The sequence below is a fragment of the Ictidomys tridecemlineatus genome, chromosome 10 (genome assembly GCF_052094955.1).
Source record: "Ictidomys tridecemlineatus isolate mIctTri1 chromosome 10, mIctTri1.hap1, whole genome shotgun sequence".
In the NCBI taxonomy this organism is placed as follows: Eukaryota; Metazoa; Chordata; class Mammalia; order Rodentia; family Sciuridae; genus Ictidomys; species Ictidomys tridecemlineatus.
In genome coordinates, this window is record NC_135486.1 from 63,510,215 (window position 1) to 63,530,328 (window position 20,114).

The 20,114-nt window shown below is 39.7% G+C and overlaps 1 protein-coding gene across 8 annotated transcripts in view; it reads left to right on the plus strand.

Moving 5' to 3' along the window:
* The first annotated feature begins 3,607 nt into the window (after positions 1 to 3,607).
* The window catches only part of Mtr (5-methyltetrahydrofolate-homocysteine methyltransferase), a 91,158-nt gene continuing 74,651 nt past the window's right edge, over positions 3,608 to 20,114 (plus strand). For 7 of the 8 annotated variants that reach the window (XR_005731009.2, XM_040278705.2, XM_040278704.2 and 4 more), the window contains exons 1-6: positions 3,608 to 3,940; positions 8,228 to 8,442; positions 10,915 to 11,004; positions 12,391 to 12,460; positions 14,213 to 14,305; positions 16,133 to 16,239. Coding sequence is in view for 7 of the 8 variants with exons in the window: in XM_040278705.2 (XP_040134639.2) it covers positions 3,907 to 3,940; positions 8,228 to 8,442; positions 10,915 to 11,004; positions 12,391 to 12,460; positions 14,213 to 14,305; positions 16,133 to 16,239 (609 nt within the window). In the remaining variant the exon portion in view is untranslated. The remainder of the gene's footprint in view (positions 3,941 to 8,227; positions 8,443 to 10,914; positions 11,005 to 12,390; positions 12,461 to 14,212; positions 14,306 to 16,132; positions 16,240 to 20,114) is intronic. The other variant, XM_078023101.1, reaches the window with a different exon arrangement.

The following is a 20,114-nucleotide window of genomic DNA, read 5'->3' on the forward strand; positions in this document are numbered from 1 at the left end:
TGTGTTTTGAAAATAAAGCATGCTGTTGGAGTCTGAGGAATAGAGGCCCAAACTGAGCCCTCTATGCCTCCAGGTGTCAGATATTTGAAAGGGAAATGGTAGTAGTCTCAATACAGCAGGAAAGCAAGAGGGGTCCCCCCAGGGCTCTAGGTTATAATAAAATAGGTACAAATTCCCTTTCCATCCTTTCTCACCGCCCAGCAACTGGTGCAAGGACCATATCCCACACACTGAAAATTCAGCTTATCTTGTACAATCTGTGTGGTTAATAATGGTTGCTGGTCTGTGTGATTCTGGGGGTGGGGAATAGATGAACTTTGTTTTCATCTATTTTTAGCTGATGAAAGAATTTGAGGGATGGAGGTAGCAGGGCTCACCTTCATGGCAAAGTCAGAGATCTTTTCTGAAAAGCTAATGGCCACGTGGACAGACCCCTGGATAGCAACGCTTTGTTCTAGATCTCGGTTCACATTCTCAGGACCTTGATTAACAGAACACAAGGGGTGACCTAATGAGTTGATCCACAGACCAAACCCTTGGGATAGTGTATGGAGCTGGAAGGCCAATTTGTTACTGGATACCATAAGAACTGGGCATTCAGGGGCGGTAACCATACTTCTTTCTATTAAGAGTCATGCACGGGCTGGGGATGTGGCTCAAGCGGTAGCGCGCTCACCTGGCATGTGTGCGGCCCGGGTTCGATCCTCAGCACCACATACCAACAAAGATGTTGTGTCCGCCGAGAACTAAAAAATAAATATTAAAAAAATTCTCTCTCTCTCTCTCTCTCTCTCTCTCTCTCTCTCTCTCTCTCTCTCTCTCTCCCCTCTCTCACTCTCTCTTAAAAAAAAAAAAAAAAGAGTCATGCACTAGGCAAGGACATTCAACTCATCCAGGAGTTGTTTGTGCCTAACCTCTAAACCGTGGGATTGAGTTGAAGTTATTAATGAGGGAGAGGTGGAGACAGGGTGGACTAGCCACCTTGTCACCAAAGATAGTAGGTTATCATCTACAGAGACAGAGACCCCAGGCTTTGCTTCAGTAATCCCATCCCATCTACAGATGTACTTCTATTGGTTTCCTAAGGCAACTTAGCGAAGTACCACAAAACAAGTGGCTTAAAACAATTGAAATTTATTATCTCACAGTTCTGCAAGCCAGAAGTCTGAAGGGCAAGGTATACACAGGATTGCACTTTGAAACCTACAGGGGAGTGTCCTTCCTTGTCCTTCCTAGCTTCGAGGTTGACGGCAGTCCTTATGTGCTTTGGTTTGTGGATGTATCACTCCTATTTCTGTGAGCACATGGCTGTTTTCTTATTGTGTGTCTCTCACTTCTTCTTGTAAGGACACTGGTCCTATTGGTTTAAGGGTGTACCCTACTCTAGGATGACCTTACTGTACTGAACTGATTACATCTGCAGCAACCCCATTTCCAAATAAGGTCACATTCTCAAGCAGTGGGGTTAGGACTTCAGTATATCTTTGGGGGCCACACAATGTGATCTATAAAAGTATTTTTTGAACTTTTCTTTGAGCTGTGTGAGTTTTTGTACTAGGAAGTCACCAAGCATTATGTATTCATTGGTCTTATTCTTTGATGATGTCAAGAAAATACTAGACTTATTTTTAGCTGAGACAGTAATTTTTGCTAACTTGTTAGAAGCAGAGACTGATACACAGTTCTGGAGTATCTACTAGGAGATTTTTAATCAGCTTTGAGTCTCTGTGACCAAAATACCCAAGAAGACCAACTTAGAGGAGAAAAATTTTATTTTGGCTGATGTTTTCAGAGTTGTAGTTCATGTTGGCTGCTCTAATGCTCTGGGCCAAGGTGAGGCAGAACATCAAGGTGGCAAGGCAAGGTGGTGGAGAGCTGGCTATGTCCTTCAAGAAGGCCAGGAAACAGAGAGAGGGAAGGGGCAGCAAGAAAGAGGAATCCTTCCAGGATACACCCCTCCAATATACCTTCTCCAGCCATATCCCACCTGTCTACAGTGAGCACTCAGTCTACTCAAACTATGAAGGATGGCAGAGTGTGGTGACAGCCTCTTGAGAGGCCAAGGCAGAAGTACTGGGAGTTCAAAGCCAGCCTCAACAACTTAGCAAGACCCGGTCTAAAAATAAATTTTAAAAAGGGCTGGGGACCTGGCTCAGTGTTTAAGTGTGCCTGGGTTCAATCCCTGGCACCTAAAACAAACAAAAATACCCCATAAAAACCAAAACCTAAGAAGGATGAATTAGGTTAAAACTCTCATAATCCAACCATTTAGCTTCTGAATATTCTTGCATTAATGCAGGAGCTTTGGGGACATCTCATATCCAAACAATAATGCTTATTAATGAACTTTAGCTTATAGATGATAATTTGAAAATTGGCCTTTATAATCTTAAAAAAAGTCTTTTGGCTTTTCAGGACTATCTTATCTCTATCCTATTTATCCCCTCCACTCCATTTCCTTCCTTCTCCTATGACCACCTTTGGTAAGGATACTACACACATAATTTTTGAGATTTTTAAAAACTGAGGCATAATTACATACAATAAAACAACGGCATGTGACTTTATGCCTTTTTTAAAACACAAGACTTCGTAATTTGGTCTCCATTTTATTTTTCTAGATTAATTTGCTTTTCCTCTCATCTACCAACATAAGCTTTACAGAGCTGTCCCTCATTCACATTCTCTAAAGTGCTGTGTATTTCAAGGTAATTTTTCCTGGGCTGGAATGGATTTAGCTGGCATAAAGAGTCTCTTTCAAGACCCAGCTACTTCTTTGAAGTTTCCCCTCAACACTCTTAGAGAATGCAGCTCTTTTGAAACGTTTAAAAATATATATTTATTTTTTAGTTGCAGTTGGACACGATACCTTTATTTTAATCATTTTTATGTGATGCTGAGGATCGAACCTGGTGCCTTATGCATGCTAGGCAAGCACTTTACCACTGAGCCACAACCTCAACCTCTCTTTTGAGACATTTTATATGGTTCTTTTTCATGTTCAGTTATTTTTTAGTACATATGCATTCCTTCTGCAAGAGTTGGGGTGTGGTGTACCTTGTGTTTCTGCAATCCAAGTGTGTATCCCAAAGCGCTCCCCCCGCCTCTCTCTCTCTCTCTCTCTCTCTCTCTCTCTCTCTCTCTCTCTCTCTATATATATATATATATATATATATATATATATATATATGTTTACGGTCAATAAGTGACAATCATTATGCATATATGTGTTTCAGAGTTTTCACAGTGCATCCACAGGATTTAATTTAACTTAATCCTAGTTCCATAAAACAGTAATTACACCGCCCTAGCACTTCTTCTGAGTGTGGAGACACAGGCTTAGTGTGTTGCCCCACGCCGCCGAAAAGGAACTGGAGTTGGTCTTCGGACTACAAGTTCTTGGCTTTAGCCACCTCTTAGCTCCTGCAGGCCAGCGCGACTTGACGCCACGACTTGAATCTGGTCCAGGTGCAGGCATGCTACAGGCCTCGCGGGGCCTGAACCGGGCCGGGATTGCGTCCCAGACGGCAGCGGGGCAAAGCCTCGATGATTGGTTGAGGCCGGCAGCCAATAGCCCTGCTAGGGGCGCGTGCGGGCCAATCACAGGCCGGAGGGGGCGGGTCCTCCCGCGCTCAGGATGGCGCGAGCTGAGTAGCGGCTCGGAGGAAGCTCTCTGGAAGCTGTGGCCGGCCGACCCGCTTCCGCGCCCTCCCGCGACCCCATTGCGACCGCGCTGGCACCGAGGGCGGCCGGTGACGCGGAGGCGGCACGTGTGCCACACCCGTCTGCGGCCGCGCGAGGGTACCGGGCCTGGCTCGCCCGCTGGCCGGCGTCGCCCGCGGCTGCCACCTGTGGAGGGCGCGGCTGCCCTGCGGGTCCGCGGGCCAGCGGAGGGGGCTTGGCGACATGAGTCCCGCGCTGCAGGACCCGCTGCAACCCGGTAAGGCGCGGCGCCCCGCCCCGGCGGCCTCTAGCCGCGTGCCTCTGCGCCCACGCCGGCCCCGGCCAGGACTTTACGCCGTGGCGTAGGCCGCTTGCCGTCCCCAGGAGCGCCGCCAACTTGGCTCTCGCGTGTGCGCGGACCTCGCGGGCTCCAGGGAGGCCAGAGCCGCTGCGGGAACCCCAGGTCTCCAGGCCCCCAGGGCCAGACCTGCTGTCTGTCTCGGCTCTTCTGTCTGTCTCTCTCTTCTTTTTTTTTTTTTTTTTTTTGCGGGGCTGGGTACTGGACTCCGGGCCCTCCTGCTGAGGCTGGTTTATGAATTTGCGATCCTCCTGCCTCAGCCTCCGAGTCACTGGGAACGTAGGCACGAGCCACTTCGTCAGTTTTAAACATTTAAGTTTTGGCTGGTGTTGCAGATCTGAGACGAGGGGCTCCCAGGGTTTTAAATAGCCCCTTTGGGCCCACTCTGGGACTCAGGGCGGGGAGTGGCACTCTCAAGTATCGTGATGTTGCTGGCTCTGGGGTCAACAATGAGAAAATGCTAGATACGCACAAGAACAGACCACAGTTTCAGTCTTGTAAGGAACTCTGGGTCTCATAATTTGTGGGCAAAAACATTATAGAAATGTGTGGTAGGAGACGTAGAAACAAGAGAATTAGTAAGAAGGACAGAGAAGTCTGTTTTATGACGCGAGGATGTTCAGCTCCAGGATGAGTACTGAATGAATAATCCAGAAGGAAGTTTATCCGAGGGTAGCTAATGACTTCGGGTAGATGGTGACTTCGGCAGGACTAAGGTCCTGATAAATGGACCTAGTAGAAATGTCGTTGAAACGAAGGGGACTGTGACTGAGAAACACAGCACTGATGCTTTAAAATTAGACCTGTCTCCAGCTGGCACTCTTGTAATCCCAGCAACTTGGCAGGAGGATTGCAAGTTCAAGACCAGTCTCAGCAACTTAGTGAGACATTCAGCAACTAAGCAGCACTGTCTCAAATAAAAAATAATTAAGATTGGGAATGTAGTACAGTGGTAAAATGCGCCTGGGTTCAGTCCCTGATACCAAAAACAAAACAGAAAGATCTTTCTGAAAGGGGTATCATAGTTATTTTAATAATCTCATACTCATGGCTTTGGGCTTCTTCCTCATTTATTTTAAAAAAGGAAGTAGTATTACTCCTTAAGCTGAATGTAGGTAATAGTAGCAGCAGTATGTCTCTGAATATTTAGAATACTTTGAATAGTGAGTGAGTTTTTTTTTTTTTTAATACAGAAAATGACAGGAAAATTGTTGGGTGGATCTAGCCCAGTCCCCTCACTTTATTGCCTTCTGCTATTGAGCACCCTCAAGTTTAACCAAGCATAGGGCCCTTAAAGAGCTCTGAGTCAGGACTGTGGGCTAGAAAACACCTTTCAGGTATTCCTGCTTCTCTGTATGTTAGGATTCCAATTAGATTTTAACTTCCTAAAACCCTTAGCCACTTACTTGTGTCCAGTCTTTTCTTTTTTTCCCCTGCTTTATTTTTCTTCACACACACACACACACATACACAGTTGTAGATGGACACAGTACCTTTATTTATTTATTCTTATGTGGTGCTGATAATTGAACCTAGTGCCTCACACATGCTGGGCAAGTGCTCTACCACTGAGCTACAAACACAGCCCATAATGTTGAATCTTAATGAAGCTGTTTAATTGAAAAACTGGGAATTCCTGAATCTCAAGATTGGGTCTTAAGGCTAACTGTCTGTGACTTCAGACCATGGTTGTATCCCCTGGGGGAGGAGTCTGATAGACTAGCAGATACTTCCTGTGTGAAGATTTCAACTACAGCCTTCTAAAGAATTCTTAGTTTCATCCTTGCCTGGTACTGTACATGTTATTTGGAATTCAGTTGATGAATGATTAATGAAAGAATGAATGAGTGATTCAGTGTGAGGGTATCAGCTTAATCCTTTTCTGGATTATTAAAATCAAATGGGGAAATAAAGTATTTAAAAAATAGAATACTGCACAAGCAAAGAGATGCCTTGGTAGCAAGTAAGTGCAAACCAAGGAAATTAAGAATCCAAAAATAAAAGTATCTTGAGAGGGATTTGTAGGGCAGAAGTAAGATGATCTTTAATAGAATAAAGGCGAGGAAGCATTGGGATTACTTACTTATGGTGCAGAAAATAAGAATGTTTTTTCCTTCCTGTTTATCACAGTGGAAAGGGAAGTCCTAAGAAAATCAAGCCTATGTGAGGTCATTGTATCTCCAGAGATGTATTCCTGATACTGCAATTTATTACTAACATTATTAGGGGTTTATTAGCTAATGATTTCATCTTGTCATTCTTTAGGATAGTTCTTAAAGGTGGTGTTATCTGACTTATCCACCTCAACATCTGATTGGTCCTGTAACCAGTTAATTCCATGTTTGCTCTTTGGAACACTTGCTGTAACTCAAAATATTAGCTAAAAAATAAAATGTTAATGACAGAAAAAAAAACCCAATAAAATGCATTGGCTAGATCATAAAATACTGTGTGATCTCTTGGGCTGACATTTCTTTCTTTCTTTCTTTTTTTTTTTTTTGCTTGTAGATGGAGACAATATCTTTATTGATTTATTTATTTTTATATGATGCCAGGATCGAACCCAGTGCCTCACGTATTTAAGGCAAGCGTTCCACTACTATGCTACAACCCAACCCCCAAGGACATTTCTTAGGACTCTCTGCTCTGCATTAGTAATATAAATCACATACATACATTAAGCATAAAAATATTTCTGAGATAGTGCTAGAACCAGTTAAGTGGGGGAACTGCAATACTATATTCCTATATTTACTGTGAAAGGAATTTGGAAGAATCTGTTCTGTTTAGGACCTGGCTAGTCCTGAAATGTACAGAGTGTTCTAGACCTAATTGCAGATAAATTATTACTTTCTGTTGGTGGTAGTTCTTCATGGAAGAGCAGCATTCCAATGAATGGTCACTCTGCCAAGGGAAAGTTGTTCAGGGGACTTAAGAACTTAAAAGAAGGTTAGAAATTGGAGAGTTAGAATGCTAATTAGATACCAGTGAAAGATAACCTTCCACTGGAAAAGCTAAGCTTGGAATACTGAAGAACAAGGACAGTGGACACCTAGACCAACAACTCTTAGGAGGAAGTCTGATTTTCTCTCAGTGGGAAATCTTACATCTTTAAAGGAAAAATAAGTATGTGATTAATGTAGAAGCCTGTTGCTGTTGAGACAGGAATGGCATATTTTCAGGTTTGGAAATGAACATTAATCTGGCAGAAAGAAGCCAAACCTCAGTGCAGACAATTAAATGGCAATAACACTTTAACCTATAATATATCCAACTGAAATTCCTTTTTTAAAATTCCTTTTTTGAATTCACCCTGAAATGAGACCCTGTGAGTTTAAGTGGAGATTGTTTCACATCTGAAATAGGACCAGCCTGCTTTCTTCTTGGTTTGGTGCTTCACCTAAGCTGTAGAGTTATAGTGCATCTTTTATGAGCTTCACATATTCCTCCTTATTGTGAATTATAAACTATCCTGAACTCTTCCTCCAAATCTTTTTTTTCTTTTACTCTTTATTTTTACTTATTGTAGCTCAGTGGTAGAGCACTTGCCTAACATGTGTGAGGCACTGGGTTCGATCCTCAGCACCACATAACAATAAATAAAATAAAGATATTGTTTTCTTTTTTGAATTTTTTAATATTTTATTTATCAGCGGACACAACATCTTAGTTTGTATGTGGTGCTGAGGATCGAATCTGGGCCGCACGCATGCCAGGCGAGCATGCTACCGCTTGAGCCACATCCCCAGCCCCAAAGGTATTGTTTTCATCTACCACTACCAACACAAAAAAATCTAAAAAGGTGTTGTTTTTTTTTTTTTTTTTTTTTTTTTTTAATTTTGAGACAGGATCTTGCTAAATTCCTGGGCTTGAACTTGGGATCCTCCTGCCTCAGCCTCCTGGGATTACAGGCATTCACCACCACACCTGGTTTATCTTTCATTCTTTTTTGGGGGTGGTAGGGTGGGTACTGGGGATTGAACTTAGGGGCACTTAACCACTGAGCCATATCCCCAGCCCTTTTCTTTTTGGTATTTTATTTAGAGACATGGTCTCATTGAGTTGCTTACTGCCTTGCTATTGTTGAGGCTGGCTTTGAACTGAGGATCCTCCTGCCTCACCCTCCTCAGCTGCTGGGATTATAGATGTGCCACTGTGCCTGGGTTATCTTTCATTTTTCAAAGTTAGATTTTACTTTCTTTAAAGGAGGTATGAAGAAAACACTTCAGGATGAGATTGAAGCCATTCTGAGGAAGAGGATTATGGTGCTTGATGGCGGAATGGGGACCATGATCCAGCGGTACAAGCTAAGTGAAGAAAAGTTCCAAGGTCAAGAATTTAAAGACCATGCCAAACCACTGAAAGGCAACAATGATATTTTAAGTATAACTCAACCTGATATCATTTACCAAATCCATAAGGTAATTTTTCTAGCTTCTTAACGTTCTCTCAAACTGTTTCATGTACCGAGTCAGAACACTCCTGTGTGCTCTGGAGAATACAGAAGAAAGATGATTTATTAAGAAAGCTGGTGTGGGATAGAAAATAAAGTGTTTTAGTGTTTAGTATTTGGGATAAACAGATAAGAAGTAGTTGGTTTTATGCTTTTGAGGCAAACTCCAGTGAAGAACCCTAAAATTCTGGCAAATTAATGGTTCACTACCTTGTTTAAGTTACTGACACAGCTCTTAAGAAGAAATCTCAAAAGATGGTATCTTAGTTGATTTGGGCTGCTGTGATAAGTTAGACTGGAAGACTTAAACAACTGTATTCTTTTTTTTTTTTCACAGTTCTTGGGATTGAAGTGCCAGCAGATTTGGTGCCTGCTATGGGCCCTCTTCCTATTCACAGATAACCATCTTCTCATTGTGTCCTCACATGGTGGACAGCAGAAAGAGAAAGCAAAGTCTGTGTCTTATAAGAGCAGCTATGTTGTAAATATTGGTGTACCCCTAAGAGTCACCTGTTAAATCCTAATGCCCAATGTGATGGTGGTAAGAGGCGCCCTGTTAATAGAGGGAGCTCATTCAACTCTTCCATGTGAAGGCACAGTAGGAAGATATCCTCTGTGAACCAGGAAGCAGGTCCTCACCCATTACAAAATCTCAAGGCATAACTACCATTCATGTATTCTAGTTGATTTTTCATCTAATTTTCTAGTGAGGCATGATAATGCAGGCTTGTAGTCCCAGTGACTTGGGAGGCTAAGGCAGGAGGATTACAAGGTCAAGGCTAGCTTTAGCAACTTGAAGCCCTTAGTAAAGTAAGACCATGTCTCAAATGGGCTGGGGTAGTAGCTTGGTGGTATAGTACTCTATGGTTTGAACCATGATACCAAACAAAATAAACAAAATCCCTAATAACATTTTTTCTACTTTTCTGCACTTGGATTTTTAAAAATTAAGTTGAATTTTATTGCTTCATACTATTTTATAATTTGTAGTTTTTTCTTATATACCATTAGCATTAAATGTTCTAAAACATGGCTTTATAATTTCATAATAACCTGTTTGCTTAATTAATCTGTTATTCATAGGCATTAAAGTTTTTCATTTTTCTTTTTCTTTGTTAAAAAATTAAATTTTAAAATTCATTCTTATACAACAAAACCCAGTGATAAGAATAAATTCCCATCAATTACTCCACATTGCTATTTTTTTCCCCCAGAGATAACTAACCACTCTTAGTTTCTCTCTGTCTTTTCAGATCCTTGTGTTATATGTTTATACATTTATTTATGTATGTGTAGGAACTGTTAGTACACATGTGTTTTAGTAGTATCATCTTTACATATTATTCTTTTTTGGTTTTCTTTTTTTTGATAGTGGGGATTGAACCCAAGGGAACTCTGTCTACTACTGAACTACATCCCCAGCCCTTTTTATTTTGAGACAGATTCTCCCTAAGTTGCTTAGGCTGACCTCAAATCTGTGATCTTCTTGCCTTAGCTTCCCAAGTTGCTAGAATTAAATGTGTGTGCCACCACGCCTAGCTTTATTTTGTTTTTCTATTGAACAATACTTTGAAAGATCTTCATATGTAGGATATGGAGATTTTTAAAAAGCTTTATTTTTTTAGCTGTCACATGGCTGGTAATAAAATGAATATATAATTTATTTAGCTGTCTTCCTGTTGACAGTATTTAGGGTGTTTGTGACTTACAGTTGTTACATTTGTGTTTATGTTGTTTTTCATTGCCTAGCTTTTTTGCAAACATTGTTCATCACCTTTGAAGGATTGAATTTACTTATTGTTGGAAAATCAGGGGGATTGAGAGATTCTAGGGCATTAGATTGAGATTGAATTCGTATCCAAAGAGTGAAATCAGGAAGATGGGTTTCAAACAGGGAGAACAAACTGTATGGTATTAGAGTCCTTAAGGTTCCAGTAAGGGTGCAGGTTTGGGCCAGAGAGAATAGGAGATGTGGATTAAAAAGAGGGTCTGAATTTGAGTTCAGTTGGTGCAGTTTTCATTGGGAATCGGGGTGCTGAAGCAGGGAGAAGGTAAGGGGTCAGAATTGATGTTTGTTGAGTGCCCAAGATGTGCCAGACATGTGAAGTGTTACCTTGTATTATACAGCTGCACTGACTGAAGAAGAGGGTTGTAGTACTTTCAGATGAGGAGACTGGGACTGAGACTTGAAGGAACTTGACAGAATTTATATAACCTTAGTGTGTTAACTTCATCTGACTGAAAGTTCTGTGCTTATTTCTTGAAACACATGCCTTTTTGTGAAATCCTTATACCTTCCTGTGTCTCTAGTTTCTGATACACTGTTTTACCCTTAGTAAGTAGTCAAAAGGTGGTTGGCAGTGATGGTGATGAAAGGATGTGTTTATTTTTGGGGGACAGGGACACTGAACTGAGAATTGATATGATTGTGTTGTTGCAGGAATACTTGGTGGCTGGAGCAGATATCATCGAAACAAATACTTTTAGTAGCACTAGTATTGCCCAGGCTGACTATGGCCTTGAACACTTGGTAAGAACTTCACTTTTTCTCCCATTTGAGAAGCTTATGAGCTTTTGCTGTGTTGGTAGTTGCTAGTAAGAAAACCATTTGAAGCTACAGGATGAAGCTAATGGCTTGTTTCTGTTGTTTGTGGTGATACATGCAAAATAGTTTGAAACTTTTCTGCTTATGAGCAAAGCAACTCATTCATTTTCCAAATGGTTTCTTTTATGAACAAGTAATAATCAAATACAAATGATGCTTGTTTTGCAGTTGCCTTTGGTAAAGTCATAATCATTGTGTGCACCTGTAGATAATATGTAGATAAATGGTTATGACTGCATTCCAGAAAAACTTTATTTATAAAAATAGGGCCTGGATTGCCCATGAGCCATACTTTGCCAACCACACATAAGATATTATGGTTTCTTAATTATCTGATATGAGGATCCAAGGCACATGGATCTTAAGAGTTGAAAGAGATCATGAAGTTCACAAACCTGGCATGTGGAAGGGCTCTTGAAGAGACCCAGACCTCCTTAACTTCCAGGCCACACTGTGTATGTGCTTATTTCCCCAAAGATGGTTCATGGTTCTTTTTTTTTTTTTTTTTTTTTAACATTTATTTATTTTTTCTTAGTTCTCGGCGGACACAACATCTTTGTTGGTATGTGGTGCTGCTGAGGATCGAACCCGGGCCGCACGCATGCTAGGCGAGCGCGCTACCGCTTGAGCCACATCCCCAGCTCCTGGTTCATGGTTCTTTATCAAATTCTATTTTTAAAAAATATTTTTTAGTTGTCAATGGACCTTTGTTTTTTTTTTAAATGTATTTATATGTGGTGCTAAGAATTGAACCCAGTGCCTCACACATGCTAGGCAAGCACTCTACCATTGAGCCACAACCCCAGACCCCTTTATCAAATTCTTAAGAGGCTAATAATCTGCAGAAAGTTTAGAACTACTCATTCAGCCATTTTACAGTGAAGGAAATCAGGACCAGGGAAAGTTGCTATGGGATTGTCTGGCCAGGCAGTGACAGAGCTAGACCTAGAACCTAGGTCTAAGCCTGTGTTTTCCCCATTACTGTTTTTCGTAATTTGCAGAATATATAACTATACCAGTTATTCTGTGGCATGCCAGGTGTCCAGTGTTTTTTTTTTTTTTTTTTTTTTACCAGCTGGTTTAGGAGAAGATCCTTTTAGAAGAAGTTCCCAAGGACTTGCCATTCCCTACTATCTTTTGAGGCTAGGGTAACTGATAGATCTTCTTGGTTAAGTTTTCACTTTGTTCTCACATTAATTCACTTTATGTTTCTTTTCTGAATACAACTAGGTATTAGATGGCTATATAGATGCTTTATTTATTGCATGGAGGAAAAGCAGGACAAACTAACATTAGTGGTTGATATATTAGGCTTACCGGATGAACAAGTGCTCTGCAGGTGTGGCCAGAAAAGCTGCTGAAGAGATAACTCGACAGACAGGTAAAGGATGCTCTCCTTTCTTTCTTGCACAATGATTGCTTCAGTGTTCTTGGCTATAATGTGTTGTTCTTACTGCAGTTTTCCTTACATGACCTTTGGCCTATGAGCAATTGTAGATACTGTATTTTAATTTGTTTGTAGGTTGCTTCTCTGCAGTTTCATAATGAAGTATTCATCATCTCTGCTGTCATGCTATTTCTGTGGGCCTTGGACTCGTTTTTTTTTTTTTTTTTTTTTTTTTTTAAACCCTGCCATTGTTTATAGTCTGACTTTGTAGCTAGGCCCATTATTTTCCTGTGAAAGAGCTATAATCCTGTTTCTCCCTGTGGAATCCCCTCATCAGGTTCTTAAAGGTTTAGCTGGCTTATTTGATTATTTTTGTTATCATTAGGACATTTGATGTCATCACTGTAAAGCCACCCTGCTCCCAGGCTGGCTTATTTAAGCAAAGGGGATGCCTTTGGAGCATTTTCCACTTTATCCTACTAATGGACCTTGAAGGCACTGCAGCACACAGAAGAGGGCTTAGATTTAGTCTTACTGAGACTTGAAAAGTGTTCTGAAATAACTAACCTCCTATAGGTTGCCCTCAGAACATTGGTGGGAGAATTTTGAGAGAGAGATGGAATAGAGGAAATAAATCGAGCCCTTTAGGAGTTGGAAATGTGAAGTTATTGCCAATAGAAAATATATAATGCAGAATTGTTAGGAAGTTAGGCAAGCATATTAATGAAAACCAAATCAGCTTAATGGGAACTCTGTTTCTGAGAGATAAAGTTTAAATCCACAGTAACGTATGGACAGGTCAGAGGATACTGAACCAGCTGAAGCAGGGAGAGATAAGGACATTTTTCTTATACTGTATTATTGCTAAGCTTTGCAGAAGATAATATTTGGGCCTGTAGCCTGCTCACAAGCTGGGTTATTAACTAGTTGTAGTCTTTTCCAGTTTAGTCCTACAGCACAGCCCAGGTCATTGAGTGGCTACAGTCACCAGAGGCAGTGAGTGGTGTGATATGCAGATGAGAACAACATCTCCATGTGGCCCAGAGGCAGGGTTATTAAAGAATTGTTAAAGCAATATTAAATATCCTTCATACCTGAATTTCAAGTTTTATAATTATTAATTTTTACTTAAACATTTCAGGTTAAGATCAGGATTTTCAAGATTTCTTTTTTATTATATTTATTTATTTTTTTAGTTGTTGATGGATCTTTATTTACTTATATGCAGTGCTGAGAATCAAACCCAGTGCTTCACACATGCTAAGCAAGTGTTCTACCACTGAGTTGCAACTTCAGCCTCTCTTCAAGGTTTCTTAAGAATGGGGAGACAATTTGTCCAAACATAGCGAGATGGTAGGAAAGGATTACTTATAGAAAGACTTGGAGGTTGCATGTGTGAGGATTTAGTTGTTTTGATTGGCTTGGTGAGAATATTTAAATATCCCCTGTAGTCCATGATTTTCCCAGGGAGTCTGGGGCAACCCCCATAACCAAACATGTATTAGCAGAATCTGTGAACAAGTGCACTAAAAGGCAAAAAGACTCTAAACAGCTGTTTATTATTTCAGTAGAAGGCAGGTTTGTTGTCAGTTCAATTAAGAAAAAAAAATTTGGGCTTTGAGAGCTTTTTAGATTTTGAGTTGTGGGCAAAGCCCTGAGTTCAACGAGAAGTCTTATAGCCTATTAGTTTACAACAAAAAGATTTGAGTTGTTAGAGGATTTATTCTTGTTTTTCTTTTCCCAAAGGAATCAAGAGGTTTGTTGCAGGAGCTCTGGGCCCAACTAATAAGACACTCTCTGTGTCTCCATCTGTGGAAAGACCAGATTTTAGGAACATCAGTGAGTATTTATGACACATAATCAGGGACCTTGGGAAAGTACCCTTGTGCTTTAGTAATCTGTAAAGTGGGGACAGTAACAGGATTTACTTCAGGGATATTGTGATTTCATCTATGAAAAGGGCTTACAGTATAGTGTTTTGAAATATGGTGGATATCTAAATAAAAAGTTAATTGCTCTTATTATTTGAGCTTGCTCTCAGATGTATATGGTGATTTGTTAGTTGTTCTTTATCATCTATTGAAACAAAACCAATTGTAAGAAAGTTTCAAAGTGAAAAGTTGAGCACATCTGAATACCAGCTCTTAGTATATTATAAAAGACCCAGTATATTGCCATTTAATTTAGTAATACAAAGTATCTAAATGTACTAGTATTAAAAAATTAAAAACTAGTATATGTAAATGTACTTTATTCTGATTTGACCCGAAACTCAGGAATCTAAGTCAGTGTCTAAGCATCAAGACTACAAAAAACAAAAAGAATTAAACTTTTCAGGCTGAATACTAACAATACCATATATGGTAATGCATTTTGTATAGATGACAATTTCACATAATTACAGTTTGTTGGTTTTTGTTACAGCACTTTGCATGTCGTGATACTGCACTATGTATATGTGATTGATGGTCTCTCTTGTCTAGATAGGACAGTGGGGAACTAACCTCTCCTCCTGTGCTGTATAAGGTCAGGTATACTTAAAGTGAGCATAACTTTGCTACTTAAGCTTCTCTCATAGAACACCTAAGTACTTTTTTCAGTTTTGGTTGGGAGATAAAATGGGGAGAGGGATAACTACCTCTCAGGTGAATATAGACAGTACAGTACATTTCTAGCAAATATTTTACCTGGGAGTAAAATTTTGTTTGAGATCAAGATTGCCCATCAGAGAGGTTGCCTCTCTGAAAGAGTTGATCTAAAAGGATTGAGTGAAAATCACAGGAGTGTAGCCTTTTACCCCAGAGTGTGAGACTTAAAGACAACTTGTGTTGTATCCAGATTATGTTTCTTACCCTCCAGAGATCTCTCTTAATTGATTGATTAGAATGATTTTTTAGGGTTGGACATGGTGGTGCATGTCTGTAATCCTGGTGGTTCCAGAGGCTGAGGAAGGAGGATCTAAAGTTAGAAGGCAGCCTCAGCAACTTAGTGAGGCCCTGTCTCAAAATAAAAAATGAGAAGGGCTAGGGATGTGGTTCATTGGTTAAGTGCCCCTGGGTTCAATACCTGAGACCCCCCCCCCCAAAAAAAAAGTCTTTGAGAAAAATGTATTTTAAAGAGTTGAGAATAAAGTACATAGTTTAGGAAATTGACACACCTTCCTAGTCACTCCTAACTTATCCATGGGAAGGAGGTCATGTGGAAAGTATTCAGAAACAGGTGTGTGTGTTCAGTTTGTTTGTTTTCCTTCTGTCACTGCCATATTTCTTTTTAAATTTTCTTTTTTCTATCACTGTGTTATTTCTGTATTTGGTTTCTTATAGACATTGTGTTTTAGCCGGCCATGATGGCACTCATCTATGATTCCATCAACTCCAGAGGCTGAGGCAGGAGGATCACAAGTTTGAGGCTATCCTTGGTAACTTATTGAGATCCTGTCTCAAAAACAAACAAACAAACAAACAAAAAACGAATGGGATGTAGGTCAGTGGTCAAGCATCCCTGGGTTCAATACCAAGTACTGAGGGAAAAAAAGTTTGTTGTTTTCAGTGGATGCATTATAAGCCAGCAGTGGGTTCAGTGTGCTAGCCCTGAAGTCACCTTACCTGAGTGCAGTTCAGAGGATGTTGGTGACTGATATGATGGGTGTGACTTATTTTTTTGCAGCGTTTGATGAGCTTGTTGAAGCATACCAAGAGCAGGCCAGAGGACTTCTGGATGGTGGAGTTGATATCTTACTCATTGAAACTATTTTTGATACTGCTAATGCCAAGGTGAGTTAAGGTAGAAAAAGAGACAAGGTGTGGGTAGAGGGTATGATGAATCTCTCTCTCTCTCTCTTTTTTTTTTTTAGGTGGACACACTATCTTTATTTTACATTTATGTGGTGCTGAGGATCGAACCCAGTGCCTTGTGCGTGCTAGGCAAGCTCGCTACCACTGAGCCACAACCCCAGCCCCATGATGAATCTCTTAATGTAGTAAGAAGATAATGGCCATTACAATTTCAAAAGAACAGTTTTTAGCATTTAAAATGTTTTTCTCATTATGAAAATTTTTTAATATATTTTATTTTTTTAATACCTTTTATTTATTTATTTATTTATTTATTTTTTATGTGGCTTCACATATGCTACTTGAGCACTCTACTACTGAGCCACAATCCCAGCCCTCATTATGAAAATATTTGCATACATAATTGCTATGTGTGCATATATGCATATGTGATGTTTGCATGCTCATGATTGTGAATTCAAAAGGTATATAAATACATGGGATGAAAAGTAGATATTCTCCCTTCTAGTCCTGGGTATCTAGATTTCCTCCTGGAAATAGCTGCTATTTTTTTTTTTTTTTTTTAAAGATAGAGTGAGGGCGGGGGAGAGAGAGAGAGGGAGAGAGAGAGAATTTTTAATATTTATTTTTTAGTTCTCGGCGGACACAACATCTTTGTTTGTACGTGGTGCTGAGGATCGAACCCGGGTCGCACACATGCCAGGCGAGCGCGCTACCGCTTGAGCCACATCCCCAGCCCGAAATAGCTGCTATTACCAGTTTAGGGGTCTTGACAGAATTTCTATACAGATATAAGCATGCATGTATGTGTGTGTGCATTTATATTTTGTTTCTTACATATGTATAACACATAATTGTATAGAGTGCAAAGTAAATGTCCTTATATGTATGTGTTTGCACACATAGCAATTATGTATGCAAATGGGCTTATATCATCAGTACTGTTTTGCCTCAGCAGTGAACCAGCCCGTAGTAGAACCATAATTTTAGCTTGAGAATTCCAATCAGTTTTCTCTTTTTTTAAATTAATTTTTAAAATTTATATATGACAGCAGAATGCATTACAATTCATATTACACATATAGAGCACAATTTTTCATATCTCTGGTTCAATCCCCGGCTCTGGTTCAATCCTTGGCACCAAAGTATACAAAGTATATTCACAACAAATTGTGTCTTCATACATGTACTTTGGATAATAATGTCCATCACATTCCACCACATTCCCATGCTCCCTCCCTTCTCCTCCCATCTCTCTGCCCTATCTAGAATTCATCTAATCCTCCCATGTTCCCCTTTCCTATCCCACTATGAATCAGCCTCCTTATATCAGAGAAAACATTTGGCATTTATTTTTTTGGGATTGGCTGACTTTTTAGCATTATCTTCTCTAACTCCATCCATTTACCTGCAAATGCCATGATTTTATTCTCTTTTATTGCTGAGTAATATTCCATTGTGTATATATGCCACGTTTTTTTTTTTTTTTTTTTATCCATTCATCTATTGAAGAGCATCTAGGTTGGTTCCACAGTTTAGCTATTGTGAATTGTGCTGCTATAAACATTGATGTGGCTGTGTCCCTGTAGTATGCTGTTTTATTTAAGTCCTTTGGGTATAGACTGAGGAAAGGGATAGATGGGTCAAATGGTGGTTCCATTTCCAATTTTCCAAGGAATCTCCTTACTGCTTTCCAAATTGGCTGCACTAGTTTGCAGTGCAATATATGAGTGTATCTTTTTCCCCACATCCTCACGGACACTTATTGTTGTTTGTATTCTTAATAGCTGTCATTCTGACTGGAGTGAGATGAGATCTTAGAGTGGTTTTTTTTTGCATTTCTGTAATTGCTGGCAGTGATGAACATTTTTCACATATTTGTTGATGGATTGTGTACCATCTTCTGAGAAGTTTCTGTTCAGGTCCTTAGCCCATTTATTGATTGGGTTATTTGTTTTTTTGGTGCTTAGCTTTTTGAATTCTTTAAATACTCTAGAGATTAGTGCTCTATCTGATGTGTAAGGGGTAAGATTTGCTCTCCAGATGTAGGTTCTCTATTCACCTCACAGATGTTTCTTTTGCTGAGAAGAAACTTTTTAGTTTGAATCCGTCCCATTTATTGATTTTTTTTTTTTTTTAAAGAGAGAGAAAAGAGAGAGAGAGGGGTTTTTAGTATTTATTTTTCAGTTTTCGGTGGACACAACAGCTTTATTTTATTTTTATGTGGTGCTGAGGATTGAACCCAGCGCCCCGCGCATGCCAGGCTAGCGCGTTACCGCTTGAGCCACATCCCCAGCCCCCCAATTTATTGATTCTTGATTTTAATTCTTGCACCAAAGGAGTCTTATTAAGGAAGTTGGGGCCTAATTCCACATGATGGAGATTAGGGCCTACTTTTTCTTCTGTTAGACGCAGGTTCTCTGGTTTTATTCCTAGGTCCTTGATCCATTTTGAGTTGAGTTTTGTGCATGGGAAGAGATAGGGGTTTAATTTCATTTTGTTGCATATGGATTTCCAGTTTTCCCAGCACCATTTGTTGAAGAGTCTTATCTTTTCTCCAATGCATATTTTTGGCACCTTTGTCTAAATAAGATAATTATAATTTTGTGGGTTAGTCTCTGAGTCGTCTAATGTGTACCATTGTTTTGGTGCCAATACCATGCTGTTTTCATTACTATTGCTCTGTAGTATAGTTTATAGATCTGGTATAGTGATGCCACCTGCTTCACTCTTCCTGCTAAGGATAGCTTTAGCTATTCTAGGGCTTTTATTTTTCCAGATGAATTTCATGTTGCTTTTTCTATTTCTGTGAGGAATGTCATTGGGATTTTGATCAGAATTGCATTAAATCTGTGTAGTGCTTTTGGTAGTATGGTCATTTTGATAATATTAATTCTGCCTATTCAAGAGCAAGGTAGCTCTTTTCATGTTCTAAGGTCTTCTTTGATTTCTTTCTTTAGGCTTCTGTAATTTTTATTATGTAGATCTTTCACATCTTTCATTAAGTTGATTCCCAAGTATTTTATTTTATTTTTTAAGGCTATTGTAAATGGAGTAGTTTTCCTCATTTCCCTTTTTGAGGATTTGTCACTGATATACAGAAGTGCATTTGATTTATGGATGTTGATTTATAAATGATCATAGATACAGAGGAAATGCTCCACTATCTAATTGTTAAGTAGAGATACTTAAATGCTTTATTTTAATTTTTTTTGGTACCCGGGATTAAACCTAGGTGTGCTCAACCACTGAGCTGTATCCCCAGCCCTTTCTGTTTTTTATTTTTGAGACAGGGTCTCACTAAGTTGCTAAGGCTGGTCTTGAACTTGTCTCAGCCTCCAAAGTTGCTGGGATTACAGGTATGTGCCACTGTGTCTGGCACCATATCACATTTTCCCCCCACATTTTAAAAAATTTATTATTTAATTATTTTATTAAGAAGTTGTTGAACACGATACCTTTATTTTATTTATTCTTATGTAGTGCTGAGGATCGAACCCGGGCCTTGCACATGCTAGGCGAGCGCTCTACTGCTGAGCCACAACCCCAGCCCCTCACTCACATTATTTTATTGGTGTATTATAGTACATATTGATGAGCTTTGTTGTTACGTATCTGTACATTCACACTAGGTAATAATCACTCATATCAGCTAATATCACTCCCCAGCATTACCCCGTCCCACTTTCTACCCTTTGATCCCTTCCTCTATTGATGTTTCTTTGATTTTTAGGAGATTCATCCCTGCCTTTCTTTTCCTTTTTCTTCTGTATCTTCTGTGTGAGAGAATACATTCTACTGTTAACCTTTTAAGTTTGACATATTTTGCTTAACATGATAGTCTCTAGTTCCAT